Consider the following 26,667-nt stretch of genomic DNA (forward strand, 5'->3'; position numbering starts at 1 on the left):
TCCAGACTGGCTTTCTGGGTGCAGTCTGTGCTCTTAACCCTGATACCAAGCTGTTTCTCGCTAAAAATGCCTGTGGCACCTGAGGTGTTGGGAGGAGGACCAAGGCAGGACAGTAGACTGGGGGAAGCTGAGAGAGCAGTAGTTCACATTTCTCAGTGGGGCCAGGAGAGGGCCTGGCCTCAGTCACACAGTCTGTCACGAGCAGCAGAAGGCTGTGGAGTAAAGGAAAGAGGGATCAACCAAATGCACCCATTGTGAGTTACAGGAGCAGAGAAGAGGGAGATCAGGGTGGCAGGCTCAGCCCCACTTAGGGGGTCGGCTGGTGGGGGTGGGCGCTGGAGTCAGAGAGAATGCTCTAGGAGCAGTTGCTATATAAGTCCCTGCCCTCTGTAGAGGGGCTGCCCCTGCTGGGTAACCCCAGAGCTCTGGTGTGGGAGTCAGCCACCCAGCGCCAGGCTCATGGGTCTCACCTCCAGCCACCCCTCCTCAGGAGACTCTCCCTGCAGCACCCCCGTCTCAGTCTGTCCCTGCCAGGTACACAAACACACAGTGGCCCAAATGCCAAATCCGGCCATCTGAGCCTGGGCATTTACTATCAATATTTCATGCCTCAAACAGCACTGTCTAAACAACACCTATGAAATATGAATGGATTGAGGTTTCGACAAACAAATAGCCCAGGCATAATACCGGGGGGCGGGGGGGGGGGGGGGGGGAGGGAGGGGAGAGGGATAATGAGGTCCGGAGGGACCACATGGAGTCAGGCCAAGGTTTGTGGGGCAATAGTCCTCAGTGTGCTGGATACAGGGCTGAGCTGGGGAGGGCCCGAGGGAACAGGCCGTGTGGAGTGGAGCCTGCTCAGTGAGCTGAAGGCCTTCACTTCCAGCGGGGGGGGGGGGGGGGGGGCAGGAGGTGGGTCAGAGGTCAGGTTTTTAGGGTCAGAGAAAGGCGAGGGTTGGTAGGGTGCTGGTGATCCCCCCCCACCCCCAGTCCCTCCATTGAGCAGCTCTGAGCCCCCTTCTCAGCCCCACCCTGTAGATGCTCCTCTGTCCTCTCTCTTCAGCTCTCACCTTCCTGGGGGTCAACCACAGCACCCCTATGTTGTTCCCTCTGGACCGGCTCCCCCAGCCCCTGAGGCTTCTGGGCAGGGGAGGACGTCCCATCTGGGTGACATGTGAAGGCCCCGTGGTCTTGGGCACCTCTCACCTCCCTCTGCCTTCACAGGCCTCTGTCCCCAGGAGCCTCGTCCCCAAGCTCCTTCCTCCCTGGCCAAGAGGCCACATATGTCCACGAGGCCAGGGCACAGAGGCCTCAGTTTCTCCATGTTTACAGTGACGGGGTTGGGCATGATTTTCTCTGACACTTGGTAGGTTCACTGCCCTCTCTACACCTGACAGAACCCCCAGGGATCAAAGAGTTGCTTTCTGGTCAGAAAGCAGGGGGAGGTGTCATGAGCTCATCTGACAGGCTGATGGGAAGGGTCTGCTGGAAGGCAGAGGGGCCCAGCTGTGGAGCATGCTGGGACCTCAGCCGGAGGGAGTGAGAGATGGAGGGAAGGAGGGAGCAGCTGAGGCCAGAGCTGGTAGCTGGCTGGGCCCAGCCAGGGGGTAGGGAAGGACACATGGTGTCCAGCATATATTGGGAACATTGACCCATTCGAGCTTGTTTGGAAAGTCTGGAGGGAGCCCGGGGAGCCAGGGCAGCAGGGATGACCAGCTGGGGTCTTGTTAGCAGCCGGGCGAGCAGCTCATGTAGTTCTAAGACAGTGGTTCTCAACCTTCTGGCCCTTTAAATACATACAGTTCCTCATGTTGTGACCCAACCATAAAATTATTTTCGTTGCTACTTCATAACTGTAATGTTGCTACTGTTATGAATTGTAATGTAAATATCTGATATGCAGGATGGTCTTAGGCGACCCCTGTGAAAGGGTCGTTCGACCGCCAAAGGGGTCGCGACCCACAGGTTGAGAACCGCTATTCTAAGAGGAGCTGGTCACTAGGGTCAGGGTCCAGCCGGTTTCCCCAGCAAGAAGTAGGATAGCTGGTAGGTCCTGGAGCTCCAAGTGAGGGGCTGTGGAAGTCTTCAACACAAACAGGAACTCTGCCCAAAGCCACTTGTACCCATGAGCAGTCGGGTGCCAGGGCTCTCACAGAGGACAAGCTGACTGCAGACCACTCACCAGGGGGCATCTGAAGTGGCTCTTCTGGGTCTGCCTTGCCTGGAGGCCTGGCCAAAGCTAAGGCAACAGCGTCAGGGTCAGCATCTGTGTTTAGGAGGGGCCAGAGGACACCACACCAACATGAAATGGGCTTTGTTGTCTAACTTCTCAGTGGGTTCTCAAGCCAGGCAGTGGATGTGGAAGCAGGCGGTGTTTGTAGCTCAGGGACAGCCTTTATGATCGGGGGCCACCTGCTGCCCCAGGCCAGTGCTAGGCAGAGAGAAGGGCGCCAGCTGCTTGTCCGAAGAATGTGCTTCATCTCGCTCCCTCCTACGAAACGGGCAGGGTTGGTGGTAGCTGCTGACTTCCCAAGCTCACACAATTGGCGGGGGTGGCCGTGGGGTCTTCTGTAATCCTTCACTGATGGCTTAGATGGTGGGGCAGATCTCTCAGGAGCAAATGACCTTGAGGAACTGTGGAGGTCAGAGGAAGAGAGCCGTAATCTCCCCCTGCCTCAAAGTACTGCCAATAAGCCGTCTCCGCGCTGGAGCAGTTGATGGAAACTTCGCCGCTGTTGCTTCCCAGCTCAGGAGGCTATAGCCTTTGACTGCCTGATAAGACATTGCCAGGCACCTCCTAATTACAATTATCATTATCGTGGATGTCTTTCTTAATTACTTTCTTATAATTAGCAGTTGCCTTTTCCTCAGCATTTGTGTACTTTGCAGATTTGCTGACATTTGAGAGCCTCAAAAATAGGGACATTTGGGGAGGAGGAGGATGGGGGAAGCAGGAGAGGAACCCATTCTTTTCAAGTAGCCTGATAGACTTCATGGCAGAAAGCAATTGGGGAAAGCAAATGATGGGTGTGACAGGTCATTTCCCGAGCAGATGGGGAAAGAGCAAGGGTGTGGAAGGAAGGGTTAGGCTCATGGAGAGTCTCCGAGTGTTAAGCCTTGGAGAAGACATTCTTGAAAAGCCACCAAGGCTGCCATTCTTCAGGCTTGGGTTTCATCTCAGGAAACAAGGCCGGGATGAAGCACACTCTTGTGGGATGCATTTCGGAGTTAATTAAATAGCTGAGGTCTGGGGTGGCTTGAGTTTTCTCCAAAGCCAGCGATGCGTTCGGCACATCCATGGGCCTGGGGGAGTCATTGTAAAGTGGTTTATGCTCCTTGACCAGATGGTTGGTTTTCATTGTCTGTTCCTGTTCTTCCTCCCTCTCTCCCGGCCCCTGTAGCCCTGTGTACGGAGGAGTGCGTGCACGGCCGCTGTGTTTCCCCCGACACCTGCCACTGTGAGCCTGGCTGGGGAGGACCCGACTGCTCCAGCGGTGAGTCTGGGGTCTGTGAGGGTTGGATGGCCCCCTGGCTCTGGCTCAGGAGGGTCTGGGCTGAGTACAGGCTGAATTATTCGTGTTGGGCTGCAGCTGCCTGGGCTAGCGCGGGCATCAGGGGAAAGGCCTACCTGCAGTTTGGTGCAAGATGGTACAGTGGGGCCTTGACTTACGAGTTTAATTCGTTCCGTGACGGAGCTCGTAACTCAAATCACTCGTATTTCAAATCATAAAGTGAACGAGTGAGACCTGATGTTGTGGCGTTCACTGTGACGTTCGCTGCACCAACTAGCGGTGGGGTATCTGAAGCTGGCTCGTAACCCGAGTTTTAGCTCACAACTCAAAGCAAAAAAATCGGCCGAGAGATGGCTCGTATCTCGAAAAACTCGTTAGTCGGGACACTCGTAAGTCAAGGCCCCACTGTACGTGGAGGAGAGGTTGTGAGGGGCGTGGAGGTGACGGTTTGTGGAGTTCTGGAGCAGCATTGTGTGTTGTGTGTGTATGTGTGGGGATTGTGGTGTCATCTGTACAACTCTGACTTTTGATAAAACACCTGGAGGTGCAGACCCAGGAAGTCACTGTGGTCAAGGCCTGGTCCTTAGCTTTGCTGGTCCAAAGGCTTAGTTTTGTGGGTGCTCATGGAGGCTCAGGGGACTGACTCATGAGCCCGGTGGGCACTGGGATGCCTCTGCCCAAAGGTAGGAGAACAGGACACTTGTAGGGGGAAGTACCTGTGCTTCCCATCTCTCTGGGGAAGGCTTCCTGGTGAGCAGGGAGTGAGGCGGATGCTCTTGGGACTGATCAAGTGACACACAGGACATTGTCTCCACTGTGGGGCTGGCCAATGAGAGGATGGGTATTCCTAACAGCTGCTCAGGGGAGTCCTTTGTAAATCCTTCCCTTCTGGCTGATTTCCCCTAAATACTTACAACTGACCCCCTTTCCAATGGTGCATCTTGCAACCATGATTGGTTAAGACATGGTCTTACTTGATTTTCAAAGAGGGCTTGATAGTGTTGAAGCCCATTTTCTTCCTGTTTGAGGTGGGGTAGAGTGACTTTCCTGTTTATTGTGACTTGAGTAAATCACCTAGCTAAGCTAATCCATTAGGGATCCAGCCCCATTATTTACCCATCTTTGGAAGCCACTGTCCCATGGTGACTACAGTGGTGATGAAAACATGGAGAAGGAATGTTGGGTGGCCCAGTGTGGTGCCTTTGCCCCTTTTCACTCTCTGCTGGGGTGGAAATATCTAATTATGGTCCTTTTTTTCTAAAGGCCTTTCCTGGAGCCTCCGTGTCTGGCTGGTACATGAGAGCATACTGACCAAAGCAAGGCTGGGTGTGCTTTTGTTTTGAGCCTGGGTGGTTATCTCGGATCAGGGAGTCCAAGGTCCATTTGGGTTCAAAAGACTCTCCAATGTGTGGGTGACTGGGGGGCGGGGGATGGGGGCTCCTTCTCCCGTCAGTTTTACCGCTTTGAGGTGTGCCGCACTGAGACAGGACAGGGCCAGGGACTCCTCCAGACAATGAAGGGTAAACCTGAGGGACACGCGAGTTAACGGAGTGTGCTCAACCAGTCTCTCTGTGAACGACAGGAAACATGCTGGTTGAAATACCTGAGAGCTTTTCCCCGCTTGTCCGTGTTCTGTTTTGTGTAATTTTTCTTACAATGAATCTTTGATGAAGAACTATCTAAGTTGGATTAGGTGAGCTCTGCTGGGACAGATCTGCTTGCTGCTGCTGGATTATAATGTCAAGGGCAGCCTGATGGAGGCTGAAATACATCCTGCGTCCCAGGGGCCCGAGTGCATATAAATCACCATTCGGTACCAGTGTGTTTGTTGCTTATGATGTGCTGGACTGTGCTGGGCAGGGAGCAGGCCCTGGAGGGTTTTTCCGGCATGGGCCTCTCAGGGTTTCCGGGCTGGGGAAGGAACTAGAATGAAGGCAGCACTCGATGAACAGGACCAGGCGGTTTAGAGTAAATTTTGCCTCTGGAGTGAGTTTATCAAGCACGTAGGGAAACAGCCTTGCTACTTTATATTACAAAACAGGGCTCCCCAATTTCCTCACCCTCAAGTCAGTCATCAGACTTGGTGCTGAGCAGCCACAGCTGTTTTCTCAATAAATCCAGCCTCATGGGTCGAAGAGCCACCACCCCTGGGTATACTCAAAGGCATGTACTACTGAGTCCATAGGAAGTCCTAAAGGACGCATTCCAACCCTGTTTTGAGGGATAGCTGCATTGAATGAAGGGAATTCACAGAGTCTCACTCTCAGAATTCTTCAGAGCAGTGACTGTTTAGATGCCCTGCCATGAGCTTTCCAACTTCTTGAATCCCCCCATTAACAAGGAGCTCACTGCCTCCCATGGAAGCACATTCTGACTATTGGGAAGTTTTCATTTCTGAGTGGAAATCTGCCTCTAGCTTCTACCAGTTGGTTCTCACTCATGATAAAGGCCAGGGCAGCCATGACCCTCCTTGCCATGTTGGAATTTCTTCCAAGGAGCTCAGTGGACAAGGCCACTGTGTATGGAAAGGCGGTCATCTCAGAGCACTTGATAATAGCCACTGAGGCCACATAGAAGAAACCAGAGTCCCCTTCCATGGATCAGCCTTTCAAATATTGTAAGATAGTGATCACTTCCCTCCCCCAAGTCTTTATTCTCCAAGCTCCTTTGTTTCTCACATGACATGGCCTGAACTGCCTTACCCATCTGGTTTCTCTCCACTGTCTGTGGCCTTTATTCCTTTTAAACCAGTGGTCCGCAGACCACTGGCAGTCCGTGAGGTCCGAAAGGTTGGCGACCGCTGTTTTAAACTATTATTACTTCTAGGTCTGGCCTTTATTCCTTTTAAACTATTATTCCTAGGTCTGGCCATATAAGTGCAGGCTTGTATGAAAAAATAATAATAAAGATGAGTACTATTTACTGAATTTTACTCTGCACTAGGCACTTTATCTTCTCATTTAGTCTCCACAACAAATCTATGGCGTAGGGTTTATTATTAGCCCTCTTTTACGGATAAGAAAGTTGAAGCACAGAGAGGTTAAGCAACCATCAACCGACACACAGCTAGGAAATAGTAAAACTGGGGCTGTTAGTCAAGCAAAAACGTGGGTCCTAAACCTAAACAAGTATTATGCTCTCCTTCCTTCTAGATGCTCAGCCTCTATTAATACAACCTTAGGTTGAAATGGGTTAGAAGACATAGGTGCTCACAGGGAAGGAAGGATCTGCTTGAAAGTTGTGGCCCTGAGATATTGTTGTGGCGATAGAGGAATCGGCCATGGGGCACACTGTGACTGGGTTTACTCCCAGCAGCTTGAAGCTGTTGGCTATTGTGCCGGTGGACGCCTGTCGGCCTGCATGTGCTCCGCAGTGCCTTCGGGTCTTTGTGAGGCCTGTGTTCGTGGGGGTGGTGTTCCAATCAGTGCAGTGTGTGTCTCTGGAGACTTCTGAGTGGGATCTGTCCATAGACATGTCTATACAGGTGACACCCTTGCAGGGAAGCTTTCATTTTTGTTGAATCAAAAGCATCATTCTTATTGTTTTCTTTTTTAAAATATATTTTTATTGATTTCAGAGAGGAAGGGAGAGGGAAAGAGAGATAGAAACATCAATGATGAGAGAGAATCATTGGTTGGCTGCCTCCTGCACATCCCACACTGGGGATCGAGCCCCCAACCCAGTCATGTGCCCTGACCAGGAATTGAACCGTGACCTCCTGGTTCATAAGTCAATGCTCGACCACCGAGCCACGCCGGCAGGGCATTCTTGTTGTTTTCTGATTCTAAAATTATACCTGTTCGTGTTAAAAAGAAAATTCAAACGGCACCAAAAGTGTAGACAAAAAGGTTAAACCTGCACACCCAGGCACAACCTCTTCTGGCAGTTGGGTGCTTGCCCTCCCTGTTATTTCTGAACACATTTGCACTGAGAGCTAGATCTGATACAACGTGGACTATTTAGATCAAATGTATGTGCTATTCTGTGACTTGCTTTTTTTTTTTTAACTCAACTTCATGTCATGTATTCATTTCCTTGTCAACAAACATGAATTCCCCCTTCAAGTTTTTAATGGCCTTATAGATTTTCATTCTGTGCATTACCAAAGTATTTAACCAGTCTCTTATTGATGGGAATTAAGTTCTTCATGATTTTTCACTATCTGAGGCCCACCATCCTTTAGCCAAGATCCTTGGGACCTGTTGGTTTCACAATTTATATTTTTTCAGAGTTTAGAAAAGTATATGGTGACTATATCATATATGACACATTCCCTCAGTGGGGCAATACCCTGGGATGAAATATAATAATTCTTCTGAAGTGACATGTAACTGATCACATCTAGTGACTACAACCACAAATCAGTTCCATGGAGATTTTGTTTCTAAATGAAATTTGGTGTCGACCTTAAAAAAAATTTCCTATGGACTTTCTAGAGGTTTTTGGACACGTGGATCAGGGGCCGTGGCCCTGTGTAAAAATGCTGCAGTAATTCTCCTTGTGCATAAATCTGTGCCCACTTGTCCAAATTTCTTCTTAGGTTAAATTCCTGGAAGTGGCAGGGAGGGTTATAAAGATCCATCATCTACTGCCTGCCCCTGCCCTGCCCTTTGTGGCAGCCAAGATATTTATGACTCTGATGGTTGCGAAGGGGACGAATCCAGCGCTGGCATGGGGGTGGGGGACTTTTCAGTCTCTTATAGACGTATAACTCCGTAGCTTAATTTCTTTAAGGCCTGAACTAATTTCTTTCTGCTCCATAAAGGAGGTGAGGTGATGCTGATTTGCCTGGTAGGTGGACACACATCAGCTACTGTGGGTAATTCTGAGATGTTAGACGGACCAATATGGGGAAATGGAGCGGCTGCATGCTTGGTCATAAACCTCCATCCTATATAATAATGAAGAGTAAAAGGATGAAATGTCAGTCTACCCTGAATAAAGACGACAGAGTGACTCTTATTAAATTGCACTAATCTCACAAGTGGAGATAAAAAGAAAAAAAAGTTTTCCTATATTGAATATCTAGCTTTTTAAAGTAATTAGGAATATTAAAGCAGTGACAATGATTGAGATAGAAACATTATTCATAACTTTTATTTCCGCGCTGGGCAGTGATCCAGTATATTTCATTTATGAGGTTTCAGCTGTAAGGAGAAGGACGTGAGCCAATTCCTAAATTAAATATGCCCTGTTAACTTTTATAAATGTTACCAAAGAATCAACTTGGAAATTCAAGCCTTCAGTGTATTATTTAATTATTGTATTTCTTGGGTGCTGCTTCTCAGCTTCCCCTCCCTTGGCGCTTTGAAGTGTGGGTTCTGGGCTACGGAATGATGTTTTGGTTTTGGTCTCAGGCCTTCCCTGAAGGGCTGGATTAGACATGACAGAGACCCCTTCCCCCCATTTCTCTGCCATCTCTCACATTCTTAGATTCCACTAAACTGGTTTCATCCACATGCACACACAGGCTGCAGGACAGAAAAGCTCCCTACACAGTGTCTTACTATCTGTGGGAACTGCGCCTCCCTCCCCCTGGGCAGGAGGCAGACCGCAGAGCCGGCTGAGTAATGAAGGCAGCAGGAACCAAGTTGGGACACCACCAAGAGTAGCTTCTGCCAAGTCAAATGTGTTCTTATCTTGAATGGTGTGTGGGACCCCTGGCTGACTTGGCTGTTGGCTATCCTTGCAGATTCAAAAAAAACATTTAACAGCTCAGAAATAGGCCCACGCTCCTAAACTAGCCTGGGATTAATGCCTTTTGACCTAAGATGTTTCGCTAGAAATTTTTTGTGTGTGGTAAAATATACATAACATAAAATTTATCATTTTAACCATTTTTAATTGTGCGGTTCTGTGGTATTCAGTACAATTATGCTGTTGTGCAACCATTATTACCATTTCTCTCTAAAACTGTTTCATCTTCCCCAAATGAAACTTTGTACCCGTTAAATACTAACTTTCCATTTCCTCTCCCCCCAGCCTCAAGCAACTACCATTCTATTTTTTTTATCTATGAATTTGACTACTTTAGGTATCACATATAAGAAGAATCATACAATATGTATCACTTTGTGACTGGCTTATTTCACTTAGTATAGTATCTTCAAGGTTCGTCTATGCTGTAGCAGTGTCAGAACCTCCTTGGTTTATAAGGCTGAATAATATTATCTCCCGTGGTTGGCAAACCACGGCTCTCGAGCCACATGCGGCTCTTTGGCCCCTTGAGTGTGGCTCTTCCACAAAATACCACGTGCGGGTGCGCACGTACAGTGCGATTGAAACTTCGTGGCCCATGCGCAGAAGTCGGTATTTTGTGGAAGAGCCGGTATTTTGTGGAAGAGCCACACTCAAGGGGCCAAAGGGGCCAAAGAGCCGCATGTGGCTCACGAGCCACGGTTTGCCGAGCCGCAGTTTGCCGACCACTGGTAGACCACATATTGTTTATCCAGTCATCTGTCAATGGACACTTTGGTTTCTTCTACCTTTTGATTCTTGTGAATCATGCTGCTATGAACATGGGTGTACAAATATCTCTTTGTGGCCCTGCTTTTTTGGGAGATATACCTAGAGTGGATTGGTGGGTTATATAATAATTCTATGTTTATTTTTCAAGGAATCGTCATACTATTCCCCACAGTGTACACACCAATTTACATTCCCACCAGCAATGCACTGGGTTCTGATTTCTCCACATCTTTGTCAACACTTGCTATTTTTTGTGTTTTTGGTGATTGCCATCCTAACGGGTGTAAAGTGGGATCTCGCCATGGTGTTGATTCGCATTTCCCTGTTGATTAGTGATGTTGAGCATCTCTGATGCTTGCTTGGCCATTTGTGTATCTTTTTTGGAGAAATGTCTATTCAAGTTATCTGCCCATTTTTAAAAATTGGATTGTTTTGTTGTTGTTGCTGCTGCTGAGTTGTATGTGTTCTTTATATGTTCTGGATTTTAATCCTGATCAGATATATGATTGAAAATATTTTGTGGGGTGCCTTTTCACTCTGTTAATAGTTTTTAATTTTGGTAAATTCCAGCTTATCTATTTTTTTTGTTGCCTGTGTTTTTGGTGTCATATCCAAGAAATTATTGCCAAATCCAATGTCATAAAGCTTTCCCCTGTGTTTTTATCTAAGAGTTTTATAGTTTAAGCTCATGCACATGGCATTTGATCCATTTTGAGTTAAAATTTACACATGGTATAAGGTAGGGGTCTAACTTCAGCTTTTTACACATGGATATCAAGTTTTCCCAGCATCATTTGTTGAAAAGACTTCTGCTAATGATTTTTGAAAGTATAGAGTTTTTTTAAAAAAGAAAGTATAGAGTTTACATTTTTCAGCTTGCAATGGCACATTAGTTACCTGATAAGTAATTTAAGTATTATTTCTTATATTAAAACATACAGATTTGTTATAGAACTGAGTGTAGAATTGGCATTTATTTTTATTTTTTAAAATATATTTTATTTATTTATTACAGAGAGGAAGGGAGAGGGATAGAGAATTAGAAACATCAATGAGAGGGAAACATCGATCAGCTGCCTCCTGCACACGCCCTACTGGGGATGTGCCTGCAACCAAGGTACATGCCCTTGACTGGAATCAAACCTGAGACCCTTCAGTCCGCAGGCCGACGCTCTATCCACTGAGCTAAACCAGTTAGGGCAGCATTTATTTTTTAAATGTGATAATGTGAGCCTTTGGTGGACCTCTGTGGCTATGCCATCAGGCATGCCTGGAGGCAGGGTTATTTTAGGGATGAAGCTTGAGAAGCAGTGGGAAAGGCAGGAAGACCATAACCAGAATTAGACCTCCGAAAGCTGGCGACTGTTTGCAAGGATGGTTTAGAGAGGGATCAGGCCTCAAGCCCTTTCCCCACTGCATTTTCTGGGGACTGTCTTCCCTCCAGCATGCTGGGCTGTCTTTTGTACCCCCACTGTCTGTGCCTGGGTTCCCGGGCTCAGGATTGGCATAGGGGCTCATGCTACCTCATCTGGGCTGTTCCACGGCCTCTGCACTTTCCCACAATGCTCAGTGCTGGCCTACGAGAGCTGAGAGCTGAGACACATACGACCCGCATTTCACTGGCTTGGGTGGTCTGTTTTCCTGGAGCCGTCTTCACGTATATGAAAACCTAGCTCCCCGCGTTCCTTGAATGGAGTGCTAGGAAGTATGGTCTAATATCCCAAATCTAATGTCCTGGCCACTGAGGTCTCATGATGTAACTTGAAACCATGAAATCAAGATCTGGGAGGAACTTCAGAAATTGCCTGGTCTAGTCCTTCCATTTTATACGTGGGCAAACGGAGATCCGGAGAAGGGAAACTGCTCGCCCGCAGTCACCCAGGGAGGCGGTGGCAGAGCTGTAGCTTAATCCTGGGTCTCCTGACTCCCATGCCTTTGCCTCTTACCAGCTGCCCTTGGAGTTCAAGGCTAGAGTTGTCTTCGGGGCAGGTGGGTCTCATTATAGCAAAGCAAACAGGCCAAGCTGCTCTACAGACTTTTGTGCAGATGACCTAAAGCCGTGGTCGGCAAACCGCGGCTCGTGAGCCACATGCGGCACTTTGGCCCCTTGAGTGTGGCTCTTCCACACAATACCACGTGCGGGTGCGCACGTACAGTGCGATTGAAACTTCGTGGTCCATGCGCAGAAGTCGGTATTTTGTGGAAGAGCCACACTCAAGGGGTCAAAGAGCTACATGTGGCTGGCGGTCAGTGGTTTGCCGACCACTGACCTAAAGGTTTCAGATGCTCCTGGTTCCTTCTCTGCGCAGGCCTGGAGGTCAGGCTGGGGGCTCTGGGACTGGGGACTTCCAGAGGGACCAGCCTTGCCATCTGCCTGGCTTGGAAAGTACATCAGGGAAGAGCCCCATCTCAGGGGCTCGGACACACTTCTTCCCGATGAACTGGAGACGGCACAGTCTGGCAGCACAGGGCGTGGGGGCAGAGCAAAGGTATAGCACATAGTCCGGGTTCCTGCCTCTGTCCCGGAGCAGCCGAGGGGGTCAGAAAGGAGACAGGCAGGGCCAAGCAGGGACGCGAGTGGGCCCAGCCACGCGGATGTGCTGGGAAGGGCCTCTGCCAAAGCTCTGGGGTCCTTCCTGGTGAGGAGCCCAGCGCGAGCAGTGGGAGAGGAGAAGGGAGGAGATCAGAAAGAAGCATGCGGGGGCCACAGGGTCTGAGAAGGAAGGTGAGTGGGATTCCTGCTCCCACCGTGCGCAGGTGCTTGGAGAGGTCATGTGCGTCACCTCCCTTTTACAAGCAAAGGAACCCAAGCACAGGGAAGTGGAGTAACTTGTGGCATTTGCCCAGCTAACAAGGAGCAGAGCTGGGATTAGAACCCAGGACTGTGTTCTTCCCACAGTTCCATGCTACCTCCAAAGGGCTGCAACTCCTGTGTCATAACATGCAGGGGAGCCGGCTTCGCTTCACACCTCTGTCTGGGTGGCCCTAGCTAAGGCCCCCCTCTCCCTGAGCCTCAATTGTTTCACCTGTAAAATGAGAGGAAGGTTTGTGTGGCTATTCCAGCTCTAAAATCCCATGATGCTCTGTTTCCAGGAAGTCAAAATCCAGTATCATGTCACCTTATCAAGGCCCTGATGACCTTTCTGCTGACCTCTGGGAGGGCATTCTGCCACCCTCCCCACCCACCCACTGTCAGCATGTGCGCCCTTACGGTGATTCTCTCTTTATCCTTGGATTTGGAAGAGGAGTGGGAAAGGGACAGCCATGGGAGGGGGCAGCCTTCTGACTCACACCTCGCCGCCCCCCTGTGGGGGCTCCTGGTGAGCCCTGGGTTGCTTCATCCGGGCGGGGGCGTGCAGAGGGGCGTCTTGCCAACCAGGAGGCGAGGCTGCAGCTCTCTCGGGCTCTTTATTCACTACACTGAGCCGGTTGTCAAGGTTAAAGCGACTTCAGATGAATCACCACAAAGCAATTACACTTGCTGGTCCTCCGCTCCTCTCTGCCCAGCCCGCGGCCCTCGCAGAACCGCCTGGGCCGCCTTCTGCCGGCATCTGCTGTGCCCGTGGGCCTCCCCGGGCTGGTGGGCTCCGTGTCAGCACCGCGCACTGGGCGCAGTCACCGTGACGGGGACAGAAGGGAGCTGTGGATGCGGCACAAATGCTTGTTCAAGGTCTGTGCGTCAGAGGATTGCTCTTCACCTCAGAATTCTAATTTTGAACAAAAAGGAATTCAATAGCCGGGCCACAGGCCCAGTTGGCTCGATGTTCTCTGTCCCTTGAGTTCCATTTAATGCACATTTATCGAGTACTTCTCAGACGCCAACACTGCCGGGGTCCAGGGCTGCAGGGGGAGGTTAGGGTTGAGGAGGGCATAGTCCCCATCCTCAGGAACTCGAACAGAAGCGAGAACCACCAGTTCAGGGCAGAGGGAGGAGGAAGAGCCTAGGGGGAGAGGAGGCCGGGGCTTTTACTGGAGGGGCACCTGGGTGGCTCAGGAAAGCCATCATGCGGGAGGTGGGGGAGGCCATGGAGGAAGGAAGGAACCAGATATGTGCTACGGTCTCATTTGAGATTAAGAAATTGAGGCAAAAGAGAGAGAGAGAGAGAGAGAGAGAGAGAGAGAGAAGAAATTGAGGCACAGAGAGGTTAAGCGAGTGCCTGGGGTCCCACAGCTGGTGAGTGTCAGGCTGGGTCTGTCTGATTTTCCACGGGACACAGAGGAAGGGGGCTAAGAACTGTGAGAACCAAGTCACTTGTGAGGAGCAGGTGATGGAGGCTGAAAGGGACCTCAGCTCAGCCCGTCCCGAGTCCCGCAGGGGAACGATGGCAGGAGGACGGATCTGCTGGCCTCTCTGCCCCATTCCGCCCTCAGCCATCACCTCTCCCGGCCCGTCTCCCTCTTTCTGGGACACCCTGGCCTCGGCTGTGCCCTGGAAGCCACGAAGAGGTTTGTGTCCTCCCTTCTAGAATGTCTTTCTTCCTGGAGAAATGAGAAACGAGAGAGAGCCGACATGGGGTGCCCTGCCCTCACAGGGCCCAGACCGTTGTAGGGGTGAGGCTGAGGCTGAGCTGGGCAGCCCGTGGAGACCCCAGTACCCAGGACTGAAGGCAGCTGGTCCCCCACCCATCTCTACCCCCGGACTGAGTCATACTCCTGTGACGCTGCCCACCAGGAAGGAGGGGAGACCTTCTGAGAGCCCCCTTCCCAGGGCCAAGGAACCAAGGAGGCCGTGGGGAGGAGGGGCCTGGGGCAGCTGCCAGAGGTTTCCTCCTCCCTCCTCTGCCCCCTGCCTCTCAGACAGGAGAGAGATTGGGGCCAGTCCCATCTGAGCAGGGTCAGGCAAGGCCCTAGCTGGTGAGCCGATCCTGACAGTCAGTGTTTTTGTTGTTGTTGTTGTTGTTTTTACCCGAGAAAGACGGACATTGGGTAGCCTGAGTCTGCATGAGCTGTGTGTTCCAGGGGACTGTGGCAGGGAAGCGATGGGAGGTACATTCTGGCCAGCTCCGCTCTGGCCATCTGCTCCCTGAGAGCAAAATTAATAAATAAATGACACACAGGGAGTCCCGAGAACTGGGAAGAGGGAGGAGGGTGAGAGAACCCGCCGGAATCTGACAAAAGCAGAACACAGGGCCAGGATCCAAGCTGGCGTCATCGTGTGGGGCTGGCAGCTGGTGCTGACACCTCTCCCGGCTCCTCTCGGGCATGAAAAGGACACTGGGCCCACCTCCCGCCCGCCCCCCACGCACACGTACGCACATGGCCTCCACTTCCAGAGTGGGCACGTGGGCCGGGTCTCCATGGGAAACACAGCTCCTTAGAGAAGGGAATCACGAACCTCTCCCACCTGCCTCACCAGCTGGAGGGCAGCCTGGAGCCCTGCAGGGAGCGGGGTGGGGGTGGGGGGTGCATCCTCTGGGGCCAGGAGGAACCTGCTCATGGCAGGTCAGGCTCTGCAAGAGCTGCCTCGTCTTAAAGAACTTTCAGTTCAGTCCCAGTCAGCCCAGGCCTGCTGTGGGCCAGGCGCCACATGAAGAGCTTATTTCGTCTTCCTGGCGCCCCACCGCCCGTGAGGTGGGGATTACCACCCACTTCACAGCTGAGGCTGAGGTCCAGGGACAGTGAGTCACTCACTCGGCTGCTCCAGAGGGTGTGCTCTTTCCACGGAGGCACATGTCAACCGGAACACGGGGCTGTGGAGGTGGTGACATTTGAGGCTGAAAGGCAGGAAGTCTGGGCTTTGCTTAGTCTAAGTCAGGTTTAGATTTCTCTCCTAACTCATAGCCAGCGCTTACCATACATGCTATCCCACTCATTATTTGTTATTGTTCGTTATTATTTCCCCATCTTTCAGATGAAAAACCTGAGGCTCAGGAAGGTTAAGTACCTGGCCCAGGGGCACACAGCTAGGGAGAAGCAGAATCAGGATTTGCACGCTCCGGAGACCGCACTTGCAACTCTGGTTAATGCTTCTTTACAGGGCTCTCTGCCTTCCCTCTCCAGCCCCTCCCATCAGTGGGAGGTAGGGAGGTGGTTAAGATGGAAACTAGATCATGTCACTTCCCGGACCCCCTTTACCTGCCAGGAAGTGCCCCAGCTCCTTGGTCAGTCCTTCAAGACCCCTCTGGGCCTGATGCCTGCCTAGTTTTCAGCCTCACTTCCCATCATCCCACCCCACTCCTCTTCCCCTCTCTCAGCCCTTCTCTATCCACTGACCCATTGCCCTTTTGCTTTCAAAGCCCAGCTTAGATGCCACCTCTGCTGTGATGCTTCCTGATTCCCACAGACCTTGACTGTATGTACATGGCCAGCTGGTCCACGCTTCCCTGGGGGATTATCATTTGATTGCATATTTGCTACCTTCTCAGCCCCCAGCCCCTGAGACCATCTCTATGGAAGGAGGTCTTACTTGTCTCTGGCATCTGGTGCCCAGCCTGTGCAGGCATTCAACACAGTGCTAAGTGGGGTCCAGTGGATGTGTTCTCCCCCTTTATCAAGTGTTTGTTCTTTCAGATGATGCTCAAGTGGTGGTGCTGGGACTAGGGCAGAGTGTGGGGCTCTTGGCTGGATGTCTGGGAGAATTTGAAGCCATGTCCCTTGATCTTCCAAAGCTTCTTACCTATCAGTGCTGCCCAGACACGTGCTCGCAAGGATTGCAATGTGGGCCAGGCGTCAGGTTGGTCCTTCAGAGGAAGGCAGAGATTGCATCTAGCTCATAAAGTGGGGACGATGCTAAGAAGGCAGTGGAGCCAGCGCTCAAAGAAGGATGAGGCTTGAAGCTTCGATGGTCAGGTGTGGAAAGAGAGGGCATTCTTGACTCACATGAGCAAAGGTACTAAGTGGGGAGCAGGCTGGTGTGGCTGAAGCAGAGGGTGCTGCTGAGGAGGCGTGGGAGCGGCTGCGCTGATAGGCCAGGCCAGGTGGGATGGTGCTCTTACAGCAATAGCCCGAGGGGCTTGGGCTTTACTCCATGGGCCTTGGGGAGCCCCGAAGGCTCATTTTGCATCATCTATGTCTGCATTGCTTCTCATAGGGCCACCTCCTGTTTCTTCTCCCAAGTAACCTGTGACCAGATCTGGGCCCAGATATAGGAATGGAGGGGAGGTTTCAGGCTCTGATTTACACTTCCAGTCCTGCCTCGTCCCTCCAGGCCAGCTGGCCCATGATCTCTTCCCCTGTCCCTGACCGGAGGTGTTCAGATAACATATGGCAGGTCATCTGGGCACCGTGTGGGAAGCAGATTGGATGGGGGGAGACCACTGTGATTAAGAGTTGATGAAAAATGGATCAGGGAAAAAGGGTGACCCACAGAGGCCGCGTTGGACGTGTCCTGACACCTTTCTGCCTCCCTGGCCAGACCAGATGAGGCAGACCATGCAGAGCACCTGGAGCTGAGTCTATTGGTCCCGGGACCTGTGACTCCCACCCTGCCTCTCGGGGAGCTGTGCTCTCCATCTCCAGTTCTCAGACACTGGTAGGGCCCCAAGGCAGGCAGCAACTGCCCAACAGCGCTGCAGCAGCAGAGGCAGCGCAGAACTGGGGAATCTGTCACCCTCTAATAAGGAAAGCCCATCCTGGAAGGCTGGGTAATAGGCCTCAAATTGAATAATTAATAAAGTTATAAAAATATGTCTACTATATGGCCAGAATAAGTCAGCGCAATTAGAAGCAATTATTTCTTGCAGTTATGCCACTCGGTATTTTTTATGAATAGCTGTAGCAACAAGACAGGATTTCCAGATTTGGCTGCATATGTGAGTGGTTGTGTTGAGACCAACCCTTCCCTACGGCTTCTTCCAGATGTGAAATATCCTGCTCTTCATCCATGCATCCATCCATGCATCCATGCATCCATCTGTCTAACCACGTATAAGTTTATCCATCTGCATTCATCTATTCCTCCATCATCTGTCCATCTATGCACACATCCATTTGTTCATCCATTTATCCATCTATTTTTACATCCATCCATTCAGTAGACATTTCTGGAGCCCCTTCCATGTGCCAGTACACTAAGTTCTGGGCAGGTGGAGGTGGGTAAGACCCTGCTCCTGCCCCCAGGGAGCTCCAAGCCCAGGCAAGCAGGCCTTTGAGTTGTGCAAGCTCTCATTCCTGGTCCTCTTCAGAGGTCCTGCCAGATATGACTTTTGTCCTTCTTCTTTTGCCATGTATTCCAGGGACACACATGTAAATATTTGGACTTATCCCTGGCCTTGAGCCGGTAATAGGTTTCTTCCTAAGCTGGTTCCGCTTATTCACCTACATTTAAGAGTTTAGGGGTCTGTTGCCTTTAAACACCCACTGCTCCAACTTTTTATCAGATGGAGATCAGGGGATGTGGGATCCAGTTCTGCCCTAGCCCCTGCCTTCAGTAGGACCTGGACAAGACATTTACTTTTTCTTGGCCTGTCCGTAAACTATGAAGAATCACTGTGCCACTGTGAGCTCACAGGAATGTCAAGAGGCCTGGGCCACCTGTTAGAGACCCAAGTTTGTTTCCTGGAACACTGGGCATAAGTTGAATTCTGAGTTAAAGCAACTTGTACTTTATAGGCACCCTGCCAGAAAGCCTTCCGTAAAGCCAATGCTCTTTTAGCAATGACGATGTCCTCCTCATGATTTCTCTGCTTGGACGCTGAGACTTTTCTTATGGTGCAGCAAATCCGTGACTCGGTTTATTAAATCTCCAAAGAGCCCTTGCTCTGTGCTGGACAAATCTGATAGAGTTACCTAGTTGGTGATATTATGCTCACCAAACATTTACTAGGGGCCTGCTATATTCAGGGCTCTGGAGATGCAGGTAGACCTACTTCCTGACTCACTCAGCCTCTGACATGATTCCCTTTGCCTCATTGTGAGCCAGGATGTCGGAACTAGCAAAGCAATATGAAAAGGGAAACCACAGACTGGGAGCAGATAATTGCAACACACATAATTCTCAAAGGATTAGTATCCACAATATGTATTTTAAAATCTTACAAATCAATAAGGTCGACCCAAGTCAAACACTGGCAAAGAATATAAACACGCACTTTATAGGAAAAGGATAACTCGGGGCAATAAGCATATGAAAAGATGCTCACCTCACTGGTAATCAAGGAAATGCAAATTAAAACTAAGAGATGCTGCCAAATCACATCCATAAAGTTGGAAAAAAACTGATGTAATACCAAGTGTTAATAAGGATGCAGGCAAATGGACACTCTCCTATGCCACTGGGAAGAGTCTGAATTGGCAGTGCCATTTTAGGGAGCCATTTGGTAATTTTAAATAAACCTGAAGATAATACCAACCCCATAAAATGTGTCTCAAATAGATTTTTTTTCCTACCACACCTGAGATTAAGAAATGTGTTTTATATTGTGTTCTAGCACATACATATTCACACACTGATATTTTAAAGTCTCTTCTATTGGATTTTTAAAAAGTGACTGTTGTGACCCTTTATATTTATTTCATGATTCTCTTCTGGGCTACAATCTAAAATTTGAGACATGCTCCCAAGACCTCAATGTGCGCAAACATGTGTCATTGTTTGTAACGGTGAAAAGCTGCCAGGAGCCTCGAGGTCCTCAGGAGGCAGTGGGTAAACGGTAATGCGCTCACACAATGGGCTCTCCACAGCAGTTTAAAACAATGAACTAGCATCATGCCTGTCTACCTGGGTGAATCTCAAAGATATAATATTGAGTGAAAAAGGCAAGTTGCAGAGGGCGGCATACATACCATACAATATCATATATATACAGTTTAAAAGCATGCAGAATAATGTTATTTATGGGTGCATCTGGATGTAGTAAAAAAAAGTAAAAACAGACATGGAAATGTTAAACACTAAACTCAGGATTAGATACTCCCAGGGAGGAGGAAGTCATCGGGAGGGATACACAAGGAGTTTCAGCAGTGTGATGTTTTATCCTAAAACAAAAACATCTGTATCAAAAGTGGGGAGTACTAAGATTTGTTTGGTGAATATACTATGTTTTAATTTTCTCTAAACTTTGCATTATACTTGAACTATTCCATATGCAAAAGAAAAGGCCTTTGTCAGCTCTTTCTGCACCTGACCAGCGCCTAAGCTCATGTGAAGAAGGAAAAAAGTGTTAAGTTTGTACTAAACTTAGGTGTCCACGCCATTCAGTTTGGCTCAGCAAGTGTTTATTGAGCACCTACTGTGGGTCTGACAATGCCAGGTGTGAGGTGTGGACTAGGCAGGAAGGTGGGGAGGATATTACAGGCGAGCATTTGGATCTCAGCAAGGGCACAGGCTGCACTCTTCTCTGCAGGTACTCATGCACGCCACAGCGAGGGTCCAAAGTTCAGAGCCCGTGTCTCCCACGAGGTGAGGACTGAAACGGTCCTTGAAGGATGGCCAGGGATTGATTAGTTAGAGACTCTGAAAGGAGAGGAAGCTTGAGCTCCAGAAAGATCCAGGTCTGCATGGGAAAGAAGTGACAAGGCAGCTCAGGCCTCTGAACTGTGGCACTGCAGCTAAGATGGCGAAATGTGCCCTTGATGGTGGGGCCCAGCAGGAGATAGACAAATGGAGAGGAGAGTGAGTCTAATTCATCACTAGGGCTTAGAAGGGCTGGGTCCCCAGAGGCGGTAGGAGATTAGAGACAGCCTGCTGGCCGCAGGAAGGCACGGCCTCTCAGGGACAGCCTGCTCCACAGCCCCTCCTTGGGTGAGGGCCCCAACAGGGAAGAGGGGACAAAGTTTTGCTCAAATCCCAAACCTCACATTTATTTGACGAGCTCCCAATAAATCCCTCACGCTGGAGTCCTCGCTATCCATCTCCGGGTGGCGGGGCAGAGGTGTGGGTGGACTGCACAGGAGGTGTCCGTCTTAGATTGCTCCGGGACATGTCCACATGTCTTTCCAGGAGGCAAGCCCCTAAATCCTCCTGACTTGCTCCCCTTCTAGTAAATCTGAATAGTTTAAAATAACTCCCTCTGACCTTGAGGCTGGTGCCAACTTTGTGTCATCCATCAGCCCTAACCGAGTTCTTATTAAGGTTCTGCTGTTCCCTGGGAAAGTTACCACCTTAAATCAAAGGGCTGATAGGGCAAGGGAGAGACGGGAGCCGGAGACAGCCAGTTAGGAAAGTGAGGTTCTAGTCCTACCACTGGAGCGCGCTGAGTGACCTTCCAGGCCTGCAGCTGGCCTGGGGGCCCCAGGACACAGTTGCCTCACTCTGTGTGGCTTGGGAAGGCTGCCAGGGAGAAGCTCAGAGGTAAGCCCCTTCCCGTGGTTTCCGGAAAGCCACCAGGGAGAAGGCTCAGGGAAAGCGGACTCCACTCACCCTTCATTCATCCACTCATCTGTGAGTACATGTCACGTATTTCATCCATTTGTGTGGGATGCCTACTGTATGTGCCTGTTCTAGGTGCTGGGGAGAAGCAGTGAGCAAGAGAGAATGCTGCCTTCATGGAGCTTACCTTCTAGTGAGGGAGACAGCTAACAAGCACAGAAATAAACACGGTAATTCAGATTTTGGTATGAAGACAATAAAACAGAGTGCGGAGTGAGGCAGGGTGGCCAGCACAGGCCTACCTGAGGAGGGAACATTTGAGCCGAGACCCGAATGATAAGAAAAAGGAAAGACCAGAGGGTTGGTGTGTGGGTAAACCTTATTAGTACTTGGTCTGTTTTTGACTTAGTTAACCGTGGTCAGCAAACTGCGGCTCGTGAGCCACATGCGGCTCTTTGGCCCCTTGAGTGTGGCTCTTCCTAAGCCTTAAGAGTATCTTAATTAAGTTAATAACAATGTACCTACCTATATAGTTTAAGTTTAAAATATTTGGTTCTCAAAAGAAATTTCAGTCGTCGTACTGTTGATATTTGGCTCTGTTGACTAATGAGTTTGCTGACCACTGACTTAGTAGAACAGAATTTGCTTTATGCATGGAGGACGATTGCTAAGCCAGGCTCTGTTGAGGATTTATAGGTGGATAGGCAAGTTCATGCCCACACAGTGCCTTCAGTCCTATAGTCTAGTGGCTGTGATCACCCAACTACCAAAGGAGCGATAGGGCAGAGCGCAGGTGAGACCACAGCCTTGTGCTGAAAGCTCTAGGAAGACACAGGTCCCTTCCAGCTGGGATGAGCAGGGAAGGGCTCCTGGAGGGAAGAGTCCACAGGGAGTCACGTGGCAGGACGTGGGCGCTGTGAACAGCGCTGGGCCCGGATAGTGCTCATTTATCCCCTCAGGTCGGGTCCTGAGTGGGCGCGTGTGTCCTATTAATTACCGAGTGAGCCAGAGCAGGGAGGAACTCGGATTTGGAATCAGCTTTCTTTTAATAATTGGGAGCAGGATGAGTGATGTGGATTGATTTTTCCTTCCTGTTGCTGCTGCCAAAGAAAATTACCGGGGTGTCCCTCTCGTTTCTGCATTGCATGTCTCGTGGTCCGGGCTCACAGCCCTGACTGGGAACCAGGAGCCCTGGGTGTCCAGATCACAGGAAATGACAGGTCTGCCCTACAGCCCAGGGTTTCTCTGGGAGAGAGCACAAGCCACACAGGCAGGCCTGCTATTGAAACGAGCAACTCGCTTTCATAAGTCAATCCGATTTGCTTAGCGAATAAAGATAAGCAGGATGGACTTCTCTGCATGTGGTCTCAGCGCTCAACGTCTCTGACGTTGGTAACAGCCAGAGGGTTCAGAGGACAACCAAGAAATGCGGTGACTTTCCATGTAGCTTAAAAGCTGATTGGCTGACGTCTTCCAAGGCCAGCACTGAATCTCGCTGTGAGAACTTCTGCGGAGCCGGTCCGGGCTGGCACTGGGAGGCAAGGCAGTAATGCAGACCCTCTCCTGAGGGAAAGTCGAGTCTAGTAAAGGGAGACAGCGAGTCAGTGGCATGCCAGGCTGTGGTGCTGCCTGATGCCTGTGTGCAGGATGGGAGGGCCTTTGGTGAGGTTTTTATCGCCCCTACTCTATGTCCGTGCAGTACTTGGCACAGAATAGAACGAGCAATGTGAGACACCTGGCCTCTAAGTGACATGGAGAGGCCATAGCTGAAATGAATGACAGCCGTCTTTTCGTAGTTCTTGGGCTGTGGGAGGTCAAGCTAATGCATAGTTTCCTCTCAATTCTATATTTCTTTGTTTTTAAAAATCTTCCTTTGGTTTCTACAGCAGTTTGACTGCACAAAAAGCTAGGGAGAGGGATGGAGCATATTAAGCACCTACAATGTGGTCGGTGCGGGGGTGGGCACGCACAGGCATTCGTCTCATCTAATCCTGCCGACAGCCTTGCCAAGTATTCTCATTCGGATGAGGGCACTGAGAGTGGAGTGGCCAGGCAGAGGCAGATGGATTTGGAAGACTATGTGTGTGAGATAGTACTTGCCTGAGTCCGAGTTACCTAGTTAGCTAGGGACACCCCCCCACTCAGAGCCAGCCTCTGGTCAAATACCAGGTTACAAACCTCTGAACCAAAGGTTGTCGAGCACCACTTTGGCTCCGTGGTAGCCCCATAACGCTGGTGTTCTTCCTTTCCTGTCAAGGTGAATGTCATTGACACATAAGACATCCACGTCCCAGCCAGGGCAGGTCTGGGCAGCTGAGGTTTGGTCACGAGTCACTGCGCAGCAGGTAACACCCCCGGCAGGTGTGCCCTTCTAGTCTCCGAGCCCTGCTCTCCGACAGCTCACTTCCGGCTCTCATGGAAGGGGCTGCCAAGCCAGTCACAGCTCCCACAACTCCCAGGCTCCAAGAACTTGTGCCAGAGCTGGACTTCCCAAGCACTCGCCACCTATGGCTGCCCCTCCCATGAACTGTCCCCTGCCCCAGTGACCTGTATTCTCGTCTTTCCTGAATGTCCTCCCCAGACCACTGGGGCCGTTTCCCCTGGGCTGGGAAAGAGAGACAGGGACTTAGGCTCTCTTCCTGATTCTAGCACTTCTCTTAAAGCAGGAGCCAGCAAATGGCCCCTGGCCATGTCTGTTCCACAGACCACCTTTGTAAATGAAGTCTTATTGCAGCGGTTCTCAACCTGTGGGTCGCGACCCCTTTGGGGGTCAAACGACCCTTTCCCAGGGGTCGCCTAAGACCATCGGAAAACACATATATAATTACATACTGTTTTGTGATTAATCACTATGCTTTAATTATGTTCAATTTGTAACAATGAAATTGGGGGTCACTACAACATGAGGAACTGTATTAAAGGGTCGCGGCATTAGGAAGGTTGAGAACCACTGTTTTATTGGAACAGAGCCATGCTCATTTGCTTCTGGATGCCTGTGATTACGTTCTCACCACAGTGGCAGAGCTGAGTAGTTATGACAGAGACTGTCTTGCTCGCAAAGCAAAAAATATTTACTGTCTGGTCCTTTACAGAAAATCTTTGCCTATTTCTCTATTAGAACCTCAGAATTTTTGTCCCAGTGTCTTAACCCCATGAAAAGTATTACGTGCCTTAGACAGGGTCACCAAACCTCTTCATCGCCAGGGATAATATTGTAACAACAATAATGGCAGCAGTAGCAGGGCTGGGTTCTGTGCTGGCCCTGTGGAGGCTAAGGGCCCAGGCTGCGGACGCACACTGGCTTCACCATTGTCCCAACTGCGGGAACTTGGACAAGTTATATGACCTCTGTGTGCCTCGATTTCCTCTTGTAAAATGGCTGCTACCTTTGGGGGGGGGTTGTTGTGGGGGTTGAATAAGGTATTACATGTAAAGTGCTTAGACATGCCTCGACAGCTGGTTTACTCATGTAATCCTCATGGCAAATCCCTTATCAGCACTGACAGGGCCCTGCCTGCCCCAAGCCTTGCTATCTAGACTCAGAAACAGAAAGTTTTGGATTAACCACTCACTAGACAATTTCCTTTCTGAATTCAACTAGACTTGGATGAGGGACACTGTACACTTGTGATCTTTAAGTTGGTGTGATTATCATTCCCAAATTATAGACGCAGAAGCTGATATTGAGACAGGGTAAGGGCCATGGGAAGGCAGGACTCAGCACTCAATAGCCAAGCACCTGCCACTCCCTGATGACTCTCAGCCAACTGAGTCCCTGGTGGTCCTTCATAGTAGGTGCCCTTGCTTGATGAGTGAATTCATGAGTGAGAGACAGTATAAAGACAGAGATGGTTGTGCCCTGCATTGTCACCAGGGCAGGGGAGCTTTACAACTGGCTACCGGGTCCCCCTCCTGACCATCACCCCCATTACAGGATGACTGAGGCAACAAGCCCACCACTAACGTTCTGTGTGACTTCTGTGAGACCTCTCTGGGTCTCAACTTCCTCGTCCTATATAATAAAAGCCTAATATGCAAATCGCCCAAATGGTGGAACCACCAGTCACTATGATGCACACTGACCACCAGGGAGCAGATGCTCAACGCAGGAGCTGCCCCCAGCCCGCAGGCCCCAACTGGCAGCAGCAGGGGCAGGGCTGGCGAGTGGGCAGCACTAGGCCAGCCAAGGAGGGTGCCAGCAGGGGTCCCCAGATCACCCCACAGATTGGCCCTGATCACTGGTCAGGCCTAGGGACCCTACCCATGCACAAATTTCTTGCACCGTGCCTCTAGTGTTTTAAATAAGGGCATTAGATTTCACTAGATCAGTGGTTCTCAATGGGGGGAGGGATGGGTTGCCCTTCAGGGGACACTTCACAATATCTAGAGACAGTTTTGGTTGTCACAGTTGGGGAGGGCGCTACTGGTATCTGGCAGGTAGAAGCCAGGGATGCTACTAAACATCCTACAACACGCAGGACAGCCCCACCACAACAAAATTATTGAACCACAAATGGTGATAGTGCCACTGTAGAGAAACCCTACGACCTAAAAATCTGCCAGGGCCCTTCCAGGTCTAAAATTCCACCCTTTATTTGTTCATCAAGGATGTATTTATCAGGTGCCTACTGTGTGCCAGGCAGTGAGCAGGACAGAGCCCCTGCCCTCTCTGGGCCCACAGAGAAGGATAATGATAATAAGAGTTCATATTGGCTGAGTGCAAGCTATATAATGAGTTCTTTACATAAACGGTCACTCTTGATCCTCAAAAACACCTACTCCCATTTTACAGATGAAGAAACTGAGGCTCAATGGAGTAAAAGCCTCTTGCCTGAGGCCACACCGCTGATAAATGGTAGCACTGGCATTTTTACTCTAGAGTCCATGCTTCTAACCATACATACCCTTCACTGACCCCGAACAATGGAAGGGGGACAGGTCCCTGCCAGCACAGACCTGGAAGACAGGCAGCCTGGAATGCTTGGGCCCTGTGGTCTCTTTTTCATGCAAACCGTTTAGCGAACTAGGAAAGGGCCTCATGACTATAAACCAGCCGGTAATGACCTGACAGGCAAAGGGGGCCAGAGAAGTGTTAAGGCCACGGAAACATTAATCTGCTTCCAGCCACCGCTGCTGGAAAGACATTTGTTATCCAGCTGTGGGAGCCATAAAAGGCTGTTTGATAGGGCAGCCCTTCCTATGGTGGCAGCAGGAGCCTCCGTAAGTGGGAAAGGGGCCCCTCGGGCTCAGGTGTGACTGGCCATGTTGGCCAGAGGCAAATGCTCCCACTTGCCACTGGTGAGATGCTGTGGAGGTGACAGGAAAGAGTGTGGGGGAGAGCTGGATTCTGGCAGCTGCAAGGCCTCCAGCAAGCCCTGCCATTGCTCTGGGCCTCAGTTTCTCCATCTGTAAAATGGAGATATGAATGTGTGTCTCACA

The 26,667-nt window shown here is 50.3% G+C and overlaps 1 protein-coding gene across 6 annotated transcripts in view; it reads left to right on the top strand.

Annotated features, from left to right (window-relative positions):
- The window catches only part of MEGF11 (multiple EGF like domains 11), a 348,065-nt gene that overhangs the window by 164,897 nt on the left and 156,501 nt on the right, over window positions 1-26,667 (top strand). For 5 of the 6 annotated variants that reach the window (XM_070420503.1, XM_070420522.1, XM_070420529.1 and 2 more), the window contains exon 5: window positions 3,402-3,494. The exons of the other annotated variant lie outside the window; for it this stretch is intronic. In XM_070420503.1, coding sequence (XP_070276604.1) covers window positions 3,402-3,494 — 93 coding nt within the window. The remainder of the gene's footprint in view (window positions 1-3,401; window positions 3,495-26,667) is intronic. 6 annotated transcript variants of the gene reach the window in all.

Source organism: Myotis yumanensis, unplaced genomic scaffold, assembly GCF_028538775.1.
Source record: "Myotis yumanensis isolate MYYU_CA2020_CCGP unplaced genomic scaffold, mMyoYum1.0.hap1 SCAF_1, whole genome shotgun sequence".
Classification (NCBI taxonomy): Eukaryota; Metazoa; Chordata; class Mammalia; order Chiroptera; family Vespertilionidae; genus Myotis; species Myotis yumanensis.